At 34.8% G+C, this 15,941-nt stretch overlaps 1 protein-coding gene across 1 annotated transcript; it reads left to right on the top strand.

Moving 5' to 3' along the window:
- Positions 1 to 13,279: 13,279 nt before the first annotated feature.
- LOC141911549 (uncharacterized) lies at positions 13,280 to 13,984 on the top strand. Its single transcript, XM_074802538.1, has 2 exons — positions 13,280 to 13,782; positions 13,867 to 13,984. The coding sequence occupies exons 1-2, from the start codon at positions 13,280 to 13,282 to the stop codon at positions 13,973 to 13,975; spliced, it is 612 nt and encodes a 203-aa protein (XP_074658639.1). The 3' UTR covers positions 13,976 to 13,984.
- Positions 13,985 to 15,941: the final 1,957 nt, after the last annotated feature.

Genomic DNA, 15,941 nt, shown 5'->3' with positions numbered 1-15,941 from the left:
GCTCCAATCGTGAATAAATAAAGACAATAATGTTCATCAATAACATAGTCATTTTATTAGTATTATTTCTATACACTACGATGAAACTTTTAATTTTTTTTCAAGCTAATAGACAATATCAATTATTTTCTTATCAATAATATTATTCCCATCATTATTAATATTATTTCTATACATTCTCATCAATAACGAAAATTGTTTTCTTATCATTATAACATTCACATCATGATTGTTTTTTCATTTCTATCATTTTCTATCATTATATATTTACTTCAAGGATATTTCATACATCTCTCATATTCTACCATTATATATTTATTTCATTACTACATGTATTTCAGGGATATTTCATTTTATTACAATACATTCTCATCAATAACAATTATTTTCTTATCATCATAATATTCATATTATTATCTATACATTTCTATCATATTCTATCATATTTATTTTATTACTATATATGTATCCAACGCTATAATAAAAAATGTTTGTAACTGTCTTTGTATTGTATTTCTAAATTTCTCTACGCTCATGTACTTTGATTAAACAATATTCACTAGTGTCTTGTTAAGATCCCCTAGTTGGCCATGCCTTAATTCGTTTAGTTTGTAACTGTCTTCATATTATTATCTATACATTTCTATCATATTCTATCATATTTATTTTATTACTATATATGTATCCAACACTATAATAAAAAATGTTTGTAACTGTCTTTGTATTGTATTTCTAAATTTCTCTACGCTCTTGTCCTTTGATTAAACTTTAATATTCACTATTGTCTTGTTAAGCTCATTATCTTTTGATTAAACTTTATATTCGTTATTGTCTTAACTTACGATCCCCCAGTTTGACTTAATTCGTTTAGTTTGTGTGTTGTGTTGCATTTCTAAATTTCGCAATTTGGTTAAGCTCTCATTGTCCTTTAATCAATTCCCGCTACTTCTCCTTGATCATAGCTGAAAGATAACCAGTAGTATCTTAATTGGACGAATAAAAAAATTCAACTCTGGTCATCTTTGACTCTGGACATTGACAACTAGGGGCCTGAACATCGGAAAAGGTTTTAACAAATCATCGTATCCTTTATTGAAACGTACAGCGAACTGAAAATATCATATACATTCATTCTATTTTTTTTTAATGCGAGTCACGTCGCTAAATATATTAGATCTAGAGCTAAGTATATTAGATCTAGAGCTCCAGTGAGTTCCAGTCGGTTCCCCAGTCGACTCCGGTCGGTTTCCAGTCGGTTTCCAGTCGGTTCCGGTCGGCTCCAGTCGGTATTTAGTAGGGGCGATATAAGAATGACATTAGGTTAGAGAAGTATATAATAGAACTTGGTGATGACTTAGGAACTAGTCCTATAGGCCTATTTTACCTGTGAACAAATTTTTAAACCTTCATTTAGACAGGGCCGATATAATATGCCCCACTTGTAATACTTTAGGTGACGAATCCCATTTTCTGTTTGACTGTACCTTACTTAACGAACCCCGCAAAAACTATTTGAATTTGAATACCTTTAATACCCTTGATATTCTGAAAAACCCAACGGTCAAATTAGCTAAATTCATTAAGACCGGCTTAGATGTATATAGATCCCTCCAATAGTATATATAGTATTGTAAATAGTTGATGTATATATATTTTGTTACGTTTTCATTCTCTAAATTTTAATCACTTCAGTGTTGTTTTGTAAATATTTGTATATACATGTGTAATAGTTTTCCTCCATATACACTACTGTACAGAACTGTACATAAACATGGCGGACAGCGCAGACAGCGTTGAACGACGCTCCGATATATAGTTGCTAAATTCATCGGAACTCGGAAAGATAGCGAAACTGTAAGTGGATGGCGATTCTATGAATTTGTTCCGCTCAAGACGTCATTATTCTGGTCTTAAAACTTTGACGCTGAAACTGTATGTTTAAAATTCTGTATCTCGGTCAATATAGATAATTTATTTCTGTTCTCGCATATACGTCGCATATACGTCCAAACACACACGGACGCACGTCTCGGTTGAATGACTTTCGTGGGAACCGCTACCAGTAGCTGTACGTATGGTCAATGGTAATGTAATCTGATATTGAGCGTGGGACTACTACAATAAGTCAACCATGGGCGGCAAAACAAACTTTGAAGACTTTATGGGCAAGGCAATTGGCGATTTAAAAATTTCCATTAACGAGCTAAAAGAAGGCCAACAACAAGACTCCTCAAAATTAAGAGAGCTCTGTGAAAAGGTTTTGACAAATAAAACCGAGATATCAGCGCTGAAGTCAACAGTTAAGTTAAACGAGGAAAAAATTGGTGATTTGATTACCACGGTTGAATTCAACGAGAAGTCAGTCACACACGTAAAAAGCGACAGTGGAAAACATTTCACAGAACTGAAAACATGTGGGAAAAAATAATGGAACTAGAGAAACAACTGAAAGAATCGCAGGCCTCTGTAAAACAACTGGAAGACCTATGCATCAACTTACAATGTAAATTCAACGCTGATAACCCAAGAGATCCACTTGAAAATCATGAAAACTGTCTGATCATCTACATCCTACCACATACCCCCGACGAAAACCTAAATGAATTGTGCTCTAAAATGATATCCAGGCTCCAATTAAATCCCAAACCAGAAGTCATCAAATGTATTAGGCTTAAAGCAAGAAAGATAGGAAAGCCACCGTTGGTGAAACTGGCCGTCAAAGACAGAGACATCAAGGTCAATATTCTAAGAGCCAAAACAAAACTGAAGGGTGACCAAGACTTTGGTGAGGTTTGGATTCGTGGAAGCAAGTTCCACATTGAGAGGCTACATGAATTAACTACACACAAGTTACTTTCTATGGTCCCAGGAGGTGACAATCTCAGAATATCCAGCAATGGTCGGCTAATAGAAAAGACGAAGAGTGATCCCAAACAAGGATCAGAACAGATCCATCGAGAATCTGACACGCGGGAGAGTGTAAACGGAAAACGGGCCAGGGTACCATCGGATAACTCTGTCACTGACGACTCCCCTGAGCAAAAAACTCCAAAGCAAAACCACAGAAAAAGAAAAAACCAACTACTGAGGGTATCCCAGAAATCAGAAACATCCTGGACATGGACACAGGTGTTTTAAACCATATTGACCCTGGAGAATAGGAAATAAGCCAGTCTTATGCTAAGCTTACGTTTGGTCAATGGAATGTAAATAGATGGGCTGACAGAAATAAAAATGACGCCAGTACACTACGTGAAAACGCTGTTTTGAAAATTAACTGTGATGTTACTGTCATCTGTGAATCACATCTATTGCATGGAAATGGTTTATCAGTTCCCGGTTACCAGTGGCTAGGCTTCAATAGAAAAGACATTCATAAACGTGCGGTGCGTGGCTCTGGGGGTGTAGGAATCCTTATAAAAAACAAAGTGCTACAAAATTACCGCGCTGAAATAATCGAACGCTCATATGACGGAATATTGTGGGTAAGACTAACATCGATTCTGGATGAAACGCTAACAATTCTTATTTGCACTGTATATCTGCCGCCAGAAAGATCATCCCGTGGAAATTCAGCCCAAGAGTTTTACGATAATTTATTATCACAGTTATACATGCACTGGAATAATGAACCAGTTGTCATAGGTGGCGATTTTAACGGTCGAATTGGTAATAAAATCGACACTCCCGATAAATACATTCCTCCTCGTTTATCTATCGATGAATGTGCAAATAAGTTCGGTGGATACTTGATCGATTCCGTTCAGGATGCAAATAAGTGCATACTTAATGGGAGAAATACGAATGACGATAATTTTACTTGTATATCTAGCAAAGGTCGCTCGGTAGTTGACTACTTTCTGGTGCCAAGCGCTGATTTCGAAAAAACAAGTGATTTTGCGGTATTAACTGTAAATGAATTAATCGACGTTGCTCGGTATGATCCGGAGTGTCGTAAACCGGATCACTCGTTTATAAAATTCACATTAACTGTCTCCGATTACGCTATTATGTATAAAACGAACCCGCCCAGTAAAGCTGCGAAAAACTCGTTTGTCGATGATGTAATTGTCGACAGAAGATATCTCGTAAATGGAGTTCCAATAGACTTCCTCGCAAACGAACGCAGGCGATCAGCACTAATCCGTATATGCGATCGATTAACGGACACAATGGCCACTCATGAGGAAATTGACAATACTTACACAAAGTTCACAAACTACTGCCTTGACGAAATGAACGAGATCCTACCGCATAGAGATGTTAAGATATCGTTCAACAAAAAAGACACATTTCGAAGTAAAAAGCCGTGGTGGAACGACGAACTCTCTCAAATTCGAAAATCATGTGTACAGGCAGATCAGAAAAACGATTCATTAAATGTAAAGGCAATTCGAGTGAAAAATCAAAACTTCGAAATGAGTTTAAAACTATTCAAAAGCAATTTGACAAGCATTATCGAAATTCCAAACGTCAATTTATGCTTCAAAAATTGAATGAAATAGACCACTTGCAGACCAGTAACCCAAACGAATTTTGGAACCATATTTAAAAGCTAGGGCCGGGGAATAGAGATAACGCTATAAGAGCAGTAAGAACGGAAAACGGCACAATTTCAGAAAACAAAAACGATATCATGAAAAAATGGAAATATGATTTTGAAAAATTATACAATCCAGTTGCTAATGATAAGCCCTTTAATTCGGATGAACAAGAAATAAACTCCTTTTGGGATCATATTGATAATATGCAAGAAATTTATGATAGAAATTATACTCTGAATAATCCAATAACACAAGCCGAAGTTATTCAAGCCACGAACAAATTAAAAACCAATAAAGCAACTGGGCTGGATAAGATTCCAAATGAAGTGTTAAAAAGCCCTAATCTTTGTAAAATTCTGTGCATCCTGTTCAATAAGATTCTCAGTGCCGGTAAAGTCCCATCAATATGGAACCAGAGTATTTTGCATCCTATTCATAAACAAGGTAAAGACGAACTTACACCACTTGGAGATAGAGGTATTAGTCTTAACTCAAACGTGGGAAAGCTTTTCAGTTCAATTTTGAATAATCGTCTGACGCTTTATGTAAATTTGAACGGTAAATTGAGCGACGAACAAAATGGATTTCGGAAAGGGCGATCATGCCTTGATCATATCTATAGCCTTATATCCATTGTAAAAAACAGGCGTTTGGAAAATCGTCCTACGTTTGTTTGTTATGTCGATTTTGCTAAAGCATTCGATTGTGTGGATCGCTCGTACCTTCTGTATAAACTTTATGAAATCGGTATGAATAGAAATTTTCTTAGAATTATTAAAACTATGTATATGAATAATGATGTACGGGTCAGAATAAATGGCCACCTGTCAGATAGTTTTCCGAGTACATCAGGTGTAAGACAGGGGACTGCCTATCACCAACACTTTTTTCGTTGTACCTAGATGAGTTAGCCTTAAAAATTAAATCTCTCGGACTTGGCGTGTAGGTCAATGGTATTAGGTTGTCAATCCTTCTTTTTGCCGATGATATTGTCCTAATAGCAGAAGATGAACACTCATTACAAGTACTTATAAATGAACTAATGGAATGGTGCAAAAAATGGAAACTGACTGTAAATCTTGAAAAGTCCAAAATAATGCACTTTAGAAAGAAATCTGCTCCACTTACCAACTTTCAATTCAAACTGGAGGACAAAACTATTGAAATTGTAAATGTATATAGATACTTAGGTGTAGAATTCAATGAATATTTAGATTTTCGTTATACGGCTGATGCCCTTGCTAAAGCTTCTAGCAAAGCACTAGGTAGCCTCCTATGTAAACATTTTAATTCAAGTGGACTTTCACATAAAACCTACAGTAAAATATATAATGCAACTACGGTCCCAATTATGGATTATGGAAGTGCTGTATGGGGACTCAAGAACTATGAGTGCTGTAAAAAAGTTCAATTTAGAGCCATGCGCTCATTCCTGGGAACAGGAAAACACTCGTCGTTATTGAGTATCGAAGGTGATATGGGCTGGACTCCTGTATTTATTAGGCATCGAGTAGAAACGTTAAGATTATGGTTTCGTCTATGTAACATGCTTGATGATAGGATAACCAAAAAAATATTTTTACATGACTATCAAAACTCGATAAGTGGTTATGAAAACTGGTGTAATCATGTTAAGTTGATTTTCACGGAATGTCAGATAGAATATTTTTATTTACATCCCGAATTAGGCTCTTTAAACGACATGGCTATAAAAAGGTTCTTTTAGATGCAAAGAAAATTATGTTCAGAAATTATTCCATTGCCTGGTCGAGAAACATAGGTTCCCAGGAGAAACTAAGAACTTATAGATTACTTAAAAACACGTTTGGTACTGAAGACTATGTCAAATTCAACCTGAGTAGACGCTCTTTAATCGCTAGAATGAGAAAAGGTACTTACCCTCTTAATATAGAATTAGGAAGGTATAGAAGTTTGCCCCTAGTATTGCGTGTCTGTAGTATGTGTAATAAAAATGAAATATAATCCGAACTACATTTTCTTTGTGAGTGTAACGCATATCATGATTTAAGAAATGACCTATACCAAAAAATTGAAGATGTACTAACTCTTGATATAACTTCCCTTTCAAGTACCGAGGTATTAATTCAAATTCTATCGAATTGCAAAATAATTGAATATGTTTGTAACTATATTGAAAGGGCGTCCTTACGACGTAACGGTAACATTCCATGAATATGTTATAATTGTATGAAAATTTGTGTCTTGTAAGCCTTTTATAGGCTGGCTTTACTTGTAAAGATGACACTTTAATAAACTATATATATACCATGGAAATGGTTGGAGTGTAATTAAAATCGTAATCGTAATCGTATGATAATTTATATAGCTGCATAGCAGCGATAACAGGTTCTGCCTAACTGGAATATATCGCACTGGGAAGCGTCATCGAAATAATTCTACAGTTCATAACATATGACTTATTTCCAAGAAGCGCAACCTGGGTCAACAATATGCTGGATATATGGATCCAGCTTACTACGTAAAAAGTATCGATGTACCAAAATGGCTTAACCGAAGATTTGGTTCTTTCAAAGTCTCCTGGTGACAGTTGCATGAACTAGTTTGTCGCGCATGCTCTCCTTGCGCGTTTTCATCCATAATTTAAAAATGGTTTATTCACTTAACCAAATAACTTCGACCGTGAATAGCTACTTAAAGAGACTGTATTCTGACGAAGTAAACCTTAACTTTATTTTTAAGAAAATACATTCCTCCAAAACAAAGTTTATGGACGCCTGATGAATCGTCTGAAGCTGTAAACAAATTCATTAGCTGCTGTAAAGCCAAAGTTGACAGCATACAATGTGAATCGACCAACAGAAAGAACATATCCAGAGACGAGATTGAAGCGCTACGTTCACTTCAAAAAAGAACTGACATTGTCATCAAACCAGCCGACAAGGGAGGAGCGATTGTGGTATGGCAAAATGACCTTTATCTCAATGAAGCTAACCAACAGCTCTCTAATGAACTATATTATGAACGTCTAAACGGAGATACAACTGTGTCTAATAATAAACATGTTGATAAGGTAGTATCTGATGAAATAAAAAAAGGCAACCTCCCTGAATCCGCAGTATCTCTAATTAATAAAAAACCTAGAACTAGTGTATTTTATCTATTACCTAAAATCCATAAAATAGACAACCCCGGACGACCAATTGTATCAGCATATAATTGCCCCACTGAACATATTTCAGAATTTTTAGATGACATCTGCAAACCCATCGTACGCACATTACCCTCATATATAAAAGACAGCACCAATTTTTTGAATCAAATCGAAGATCTACCTGTTTACCATGAGAGCCTATTGTTCACTATGGATGTCAAATCATTGTACACCGTAATACCACATAACGATGCCCTTGTCGCCTTAAAGTATTATATTGAGAAAAATACTAATATACCATACCCCCCCCCCAACCACCTTATTAAGACTTGCTGAACTAGTCCTAAAACCCAACTGCTTTGAATTCAATGGCTCATTTTACCGCCAAACATCAGGTATTTGTATGGGAACCAAATTTGGTCCTTCCATAGCCTGCCTTTTCATGGGACACTTAGAAGAAAGATTCTTAAACAATTATGTAGGGAGCGTCCCTTATATCTACAAACGTTTTATTGACGAAATTTTTGGCATAACAAACATGCCCATTAACGAACTAGAAAGTTTTGATTCTTTTCACCCTGCCATCAAAGTCACCTCCGCTATAAGCAATCCATCCAACTTTCTAGACATTACGGTATCTATTGTGTCTTCACACATTATAACAACCGTACATTATAAGGATACGGATTCTCATTCATACCTAAACTATCAATCGAATCACACCCACAAAATCAAGGACAATATTCCTTTCGGGCAATTTCTTAGGTTAAAACGAGTATGCTCAAATCATCACGACTTTCTAGCTAAAGCCGAAGAAATGAAATCGTTTTTTGAACAACACAATTATCCACGACGAATAATCAATTCAGCATTAAAAAAATGCGAGAATATTTCACGAGAAGACGCCCTTAGACCCAAAATTAAAGATATCGACAAAGCCTGTATACCCCTTATTCTCACATATAATGAATATAATGTGAAGGTAGCTAAATTCATCCGCGATAACTTAAAAACATACTAACGAATGATGAACATATAGGTCAACTATTTGATAACAACATAATAACCACTTTCAAAAACGATCAGAATATATGAAACAAATTAGTTCGCGCGAAAATAAACCAATCTGACGATTAAGTACCTGGTACTTTTACCTGTCAAAGAACTAGATGTTTTACATGCCCTTATGTATGCAATTCAAGTCACATTATGGTAACAATTTTGAATTTCAAATTCGTCGTTCATTCACATGCACTAGTGATAATTTAATTTACTGCATTCTTTGCCTTCGATGTAACATGAAATACATCGGTGAAACATCCCGTCGACTATGTGATCGTTTCAGAGAACATTTGCGTCTTATTCGGAAAAAATTTCCTCTAAACCCATTAGTAAACATTTCAACTCCAACGGTCATGATATTAATGATATAACAGTAATGGCTCTAATAACAATTGATAACACACATAAACGAAGAATTAAAGAATCCCAGCTCATTGAAAACCTAGGAACCCTACAACCATATGGTTTAAATCAGAAAGACGATACATATAAACGGTCATAAATGTATTTATCTAAATGTGAAAATTGAATGTATTAAATTTGTTCTGATTTATCATATCTCGTTACTATGGACATGTGTTTCCATGGAAGTCTATGTAACTGATAACTGTAGCAGTTTGTTGTTGTATAACCGAAGAAGGCTAAATGGCCGAAATATCTACAACTAAAGATAATATAACAAGATGCACCTAACTATTACTTCTCTGTTACTTATTATACTTAACTTTATCGATAATGATGCTATTTTCCGACCAAATCTCACTGTTACCCGTGCGCTATATGACAATGACGATAAAACCGGTGTGCATATCGGAGTTGAGGGTGCTTCCCTCCTGACGCGCACATTCCTGAATGCGCTTGGATTACTCGAACAATCCAAGAAACGATCGCGCAGCGAGACATCATCGACTGATATCAGCCCCAGTGATCTACAAACAGCCAAAAAAGATACAATTTTGGCGTGTATGGATTCGCCTATTACAACTGTGTAATTTATGTCCATTACAAATAACTGTCAATATTATGATGAGATGTCATTTATTCGCCAAGAAAACAAATTTTTGTTATGTACTTTTAACATTACGGAGTTGTAGCAAAGATTTCGATAATTTCGACGCCTATATAAATAATTGTATTAAGACTAACTTTTCTGTCATAGGTCTCACTGAAACGTGGACCAGGGACAATGTTGATAATAACAGATTATATAATTTATCTGGATACAATAATATATTCAAGAACCGCGAAAATGTCGGTCGGGATCCCGGTAGTGGAGTAGCTATTTACTATAAAAGTACATTGAAAGCCAAAGTTAGAACCGATCTTTCGGGAAATATATCTCTATTTGAATCGCTTTTTCTTGAAATTGACTTTGGAAAACAGAAAAACAAAATCATCGGTATAGTCTATAGACCCCAGATCTTAGTGTAAATGATTTTACTAATGAATTTAGATTAATTTTAGATAAAATCAACAATGAAAACAAGATAGTTTATATTACGGGAGATTTCAATATCGATTTACTTAAACTTGGTACCCATAAGCAAACTGAAACTTTCTTCGACAGTATCACGACCTATTCATTATTCCCATTGATAAATAAACCCACAAGAATAAATAACACTTCAGCTACTGTCATTGATAATATTTTTTGTAATGATGTAGATAGTATATTTACTAGTGGCATTCTCTGCACATATATTTCCGACCATTTCCCGGTTTTTACTGAGAGTGATCAGTATGTAACTAAGAAAAGCAATTTAGCAGCAAAATTTCGGAATTTTAACTGCCGTAATAAGGCAAAATTTGAAAGACGGTTACTAGCTTGTGACTGGTCAGCACTTTACAACAACTATGATCCTCAAATTGCTTATAATTCATTTATGTCTGATTTTTCAGCGTTGTGTAACGAATGTTTCCCTTATATCACTTGTAATTCTACTAGTAAAAATAATCTTACGTCTGAGTGTGGTATGAATGTAAGGGGCCTTGCACACATAAGTCTATGCGCCCATGATGACACTTACATATAACATACCTTGTATTCTTTTATATAACTTTGTATGTATATAATCGTGTTAATGTATATAATTCGAGGGAAAATAAAGTAATATTATTATATTATTATTATTATTATTATTATTATTATTATTATTATTATTATTATTATTATTATTATTATTTCGTTAATACTACCGGTAGGTTGGTCTACTTTTATGCATCAATTTGTTAAGTGAGGAATTTGCATTCAGAAATGAACAACGATTTTTAGAAAAAGATTTTTTTGTTTTCATTTATTAGTTACAGTTTACACATTGTACATATGTTTGAACTATGACAACTTTGAAAACGACCTTAACAACGTATATTCAATGAACGTTAATTTACTTTAATCACAAAGAGGGAATTATAGGTAACAAAATTATTGCATTGTCGGGATTCGAACTTGATGTGGCATCGACGTCTTTGAAGAGCTCAAGTAATTGTAAAAGTGGGGTTTCATACCAGAGGTCGAGAGGTCGACACACCACAGCTAGGCACTAACGAGAACGGTCAAGTTCAAAGTTCAAATTTAAGTTTAATTAATTTCACAGAAAGCATGACAGGCTTTGTACACAGGTTGAGAGAAAACAAACAATAAAATTTACAATTTTTTTAAACAAAGCACAATTATAAAAAGAGAGAGAGAACAGTAGCTTTCAGTGTGGGCCAAGCAAAGCCTTTAGGCCGCTGTCGCAAGCACCCAGGGAAAAAAAGAAAAGGAAATGAAGAAACAAAGTTGATGATTTTTGATAATTTCAGGAGAGTTTATATGAGTAAGCTAGAGGGTTCAGGAGAGTGAGCAATGGAGAGTGGTCAACAGCGTTGTGCTATACGTATACAGTGAGTGAGCGTAACAACAGCTGCGCTTGGATAGATCGATGCAGCAAGGCGCTAACGACGAGAACGGTTATTAGCGCGTTTGCTATTACTGTAGTACAGTGATTGTGCAACCAGCCATGCTCGGTTAGATAGATGCAGCGAGGCTTGGACGAGAACGGTTAATAGCGTGTTTGCTATATACAGGGGGGACAGTAACCGCGCCCCACTCATCATCACCACAAGAAATATTTTTTCTTATAAAATGGGAGATAGAGAGTTCCAGACAGATAGAAATGATGTTAATAAAAATCAATATTATTGTTCAGATTGTAAAAAATTCATCGATAAATCTCAAAAACCGCGTCATGAAAAAACTGCAAATCATATAAAAAATGTTATAGATTTTGAAACTCCAGAAAATTCCAATGAAAGAAAAGAACGATTAGAAATATGAATGTGGATGAAATAAAATGTGAAGTTTGTAATGAATTTATAGCAAAAAGGAATTATAAAAGACATCCCGAATCGCATAAACACAAACAAAATTTAAGTAATAACGTTTTAGGAGCAGATTATTTTGATGATAAAACTCAACAAGTAAAAAAACCAGTTTCGAACACTAAATCTATTTCAAATAAACCTTACATGGAAAATGTTAGAAATTATATCGATTCACTAGAAATAAAAGATATAATTGAAATTTTAGAAACATTACGTAGTAAAAATTGGTCCGGCAGCTATTATATTTAGATTTTTTAAAGGTACAACAATAGAAGATTATAGTAAATTTATTGAAATCATGGAAAAAATACTAGATTTGGTAACAGATGTTGAATATCCAAAAATTAGTATCTCTGGGAAAGTAAGTTTCATAAAGTTAGAAGAAAAAATGGATCATAAAATTCAAACACACTCTGAAGAAATAATTTCAAAAACACAAATAAAAGAGAAATTAGAAAAAATATTTTATGAATTTAAACGTCATATTGAGGAAATATATTTTGAAGGTTCTGGCTTATCATTAAATGAAATTATATTTTTAGATTTAAATGTTTATAATACAAAAAGAAATGAAACATCAAAAAGTAATAAAATGTTTAAAAATGATTCAGACTTTACAACAGAAAAGGATATTAAAGCATCATCTTATATTAGATTACCATTTACAACAAAAGCAGTAATAAATGTTAATTTTAAACTATTAGCTAAGACATCTGAAAATTATATTTCATTTCAATTTGGTTGCATTAGATTTTTAGATTCTTATAGATTGCTCGCAAGTTCATTAGATAATTTAGCAAAAAGTTTAGTTGATAATGATTTTATAATAACTCAACATTATTATCCAAATGAACAAGATTTTAAATTATTGAGATATAAAGGCGCAAGTCCTTATTCATTTTATAAAACACATGATGATTTTAATGTAACAGAATTATCAAAGGGGAACTCCACCTTGAGATTTTTTGTTCGTTTATTGAAAGTTAAACAAATCATAAATTAAATAATGAGTAAATAATAATTTGTAATCTCGCGTGGGTGCCGCCATCTTTCCGCGCATAGCGATAGAGCTGTGACGTCACGGTGCGGCGTCTCAGCGCAGTTTGCGCAGTTTCAATCTGGGTTAAGAAGACACCACACGATTTGCGCGATCTATCAGTTGCTGTGGTTCACAATAATGGCGGCCAATGACAAAAGATTATCTTCATCTAAAAGCAACAATTATGACAGTTTTTCGGACAGCAGTAGTGATGAGAGCTCAGCTGGGCCCAATGAAATAATACGTGCGAATGATGCAGCAGCAGCTATTCAGCCATTCATGTATGAACCGCGAGTCAGTCGCTCTTCAGGCAGCAGTACTGACGACGATGATGAAAACCAGTTCATCCCGGATCCGGGTCAGGATATTGCCCAGCCCCAGGGAGCAGACCGCAGCGGTGATATGTTTTGGTGTCTCTGTGGAAATTGCCAATTAATGCCTACTGAGAGGGAGAGTTTTTGTTGCCGTGAACAATGGGACCATTTGCGTGAAAAACTTAATCTAAGCGAGGAACAGAACTGTGTCACTGAATGTGGAAATTTTGAAAATGTTTGTGTCAATGATGTTGTGGTATGCCTGGCATTGCTGATGATTTGTCAGTTTTATCACAATCCAGTACCCGATAATCCAGCTCCAAACAAGTGAGTAAAAAAGAAACAGTCAAGAGATTCTTAAGTTATCTAGATCAAGAAATATGGTGTTATAAAATGAATGAAACTTTTCAGATCAATGAGACTAGCAGCATACAGACAATTCATTCTCTGGATATATGATCGTTTGGGCAAACACAACAGACAAGTGATACCAGCATGTGTTGTAGCAAAAATACGTTAACGTCGGCTTTAAGTTATTTGATGAATAATTCTTATAATCCTTATACATTCTTTGTGTATGAAATAAATCCATAAGTAAGTCAACAAGAGTTGTTATTGGATATTCAATGTCAATGGTTTATTATTTCTTATATCTACAAGCGGGTGTCGAATTTGACTTTAAAAAATACACATCCAAGTTTAATTTCATTAATAAAAAGCTTCTATAGGATATTACTCCTTCTTAAAACGAGAAATTCTGTTTTTTACCAACTCTTCTGTATTTGGTCTTGGTACAGGCGCTTTTGACAAATGTGCTTTTTCGGGTTTAAAACTTCAACAAGAACTAATCTACCACAATTATTTTTTTTTGATGTAAATATTCCAACAAAATATTGTGAACGTATTGATATGATTTTTTTTCCATAATGGGACGACAAATCCAATCCTTTTTTCTTTTCGTACATTCAAACCTGAACCGTTTTTTGCCTTTATCAGGCCCTGTATGACAGAATTCACTTAATTTAGCGATATGCTTCAAAATTCTTGTATTTAATACGATAGATTTCAAAGATTCAAAGGACTGACTATTTTTCGTCATCCACTCTGTTTCTTTTACTTGTTTACGAATAAGGCGTCTATGGGCACACTCATGGTACACTGAACCAATTTTCCATCTATGTTTATTTACTACATGATGCAGTAAAGACACCCATTTTTCCTTAAGGATTTGGACATCTCCATCACAACTTGATGCGCACCACCACAAATGATTTATAACCGACTGTTTCCATTTTTCCAACAACTCATTTCCCTTTTGGTTCAATCTCTTGTTAATCATTTTAAGTATTGACTTAGCAAAATGCCACATATCGAATTGATGACTTATGTGAGAAAACGTATTATTCATCACACTTTCTATTTGGATATGCCTGTCAGTGAAAATAGAACTAGGATTTATCCCTGCATCTCCAAGGGCTTTCATCCCCCTCAAAAATCCTTCCTTCTCCATACCCTGGGAATTCTTTACTTCACTTACTTGCACCAACTGAATGTCCAGTACCTTACTATCTTCCGACATGAATGAATAAACACAGTATTTAGCGCAATGCCCTGGACTGTCGCATTGTCCATCCCCACTTAGAACAATTTTCGGCAAATTTTTAACAGCTTGAATAACAGACAAACGGTTTTCCAGCCAAAATGCATTGATAAGGGGTGATAAATAAACATCTTGAGCATGAAAGTATTTTGTTGAACCAATGATAGATAAATTCATAAAAGACGCAAAATCTGAAATATTCTGATAAGTGTTACCACTTAATACAATAGCAGCAGGGAAAATAGTATTTCCAAGAGGTTCTTTGTTTATTAATGGTTGTGAATCCCAGGAAAACTGATGGCCCCTGATGCATTCAAATTTCAGACGAATCATAGATCCGATATTAATTCTTTTTTCAAGCATCAATCGATTGTATGTAGAACAGGAGAGATGATAAGAATCAGTACCGTTATAGAAGAATCATTAAGGTGTTAATCGCGCGGTTGGAATCTGAGGTCCAGTGTGTTAAACGTGACGAATTTGGGACCGACTACGGTGTATACATTTGTATGTATTAGTCAGGCGATTTTAAGGTCATGATTTTAATCCAAAAGCTAAATCAGTTTGCAGTGCATCGTCTACCCTATACTTTGCAACCATGTAGTCTCCAGCAACTTGAGAAAGTAAACCAAGTTTTGACCTCTACCCGGGGACGACTCTTTAAGGCCTCCTTGTAGAAAATGTAGAAATATGAAACCCAATCGAAGCTATGCTAAGTACAATGACAGTTGATTCTTTATTTACGAATTTCAATGACACCAAAAATAAAATCGAAATAATCAAATTTCGATGCTAGCACTTATTATGTGTTGTCAGGTTCAGCCTAACTATACTTTCATTCAACTACTTCTTGTATAAATCGCTTCAATTTGTTTCGTCAAGCTCC

The sequence above is a fragment of the Tubulanus polymorphus genome, chromosome 10 (assembly GCF_964204645.1).
Source record: "Tubulanus polymorphus chromosome 10, tnTubPoly1.2, whole genome shotgun sequence".
Lineage (NCBI taxonomy): Eukaryota > Metazoa > Nemertea > Palaeonemertea > Tubulaniformes > Tubulanidae > Tubulanus > Tubulanus polymorphus.
This window is presented reverse-complemented; position numbering and strand designations above follow the sequence as displayed.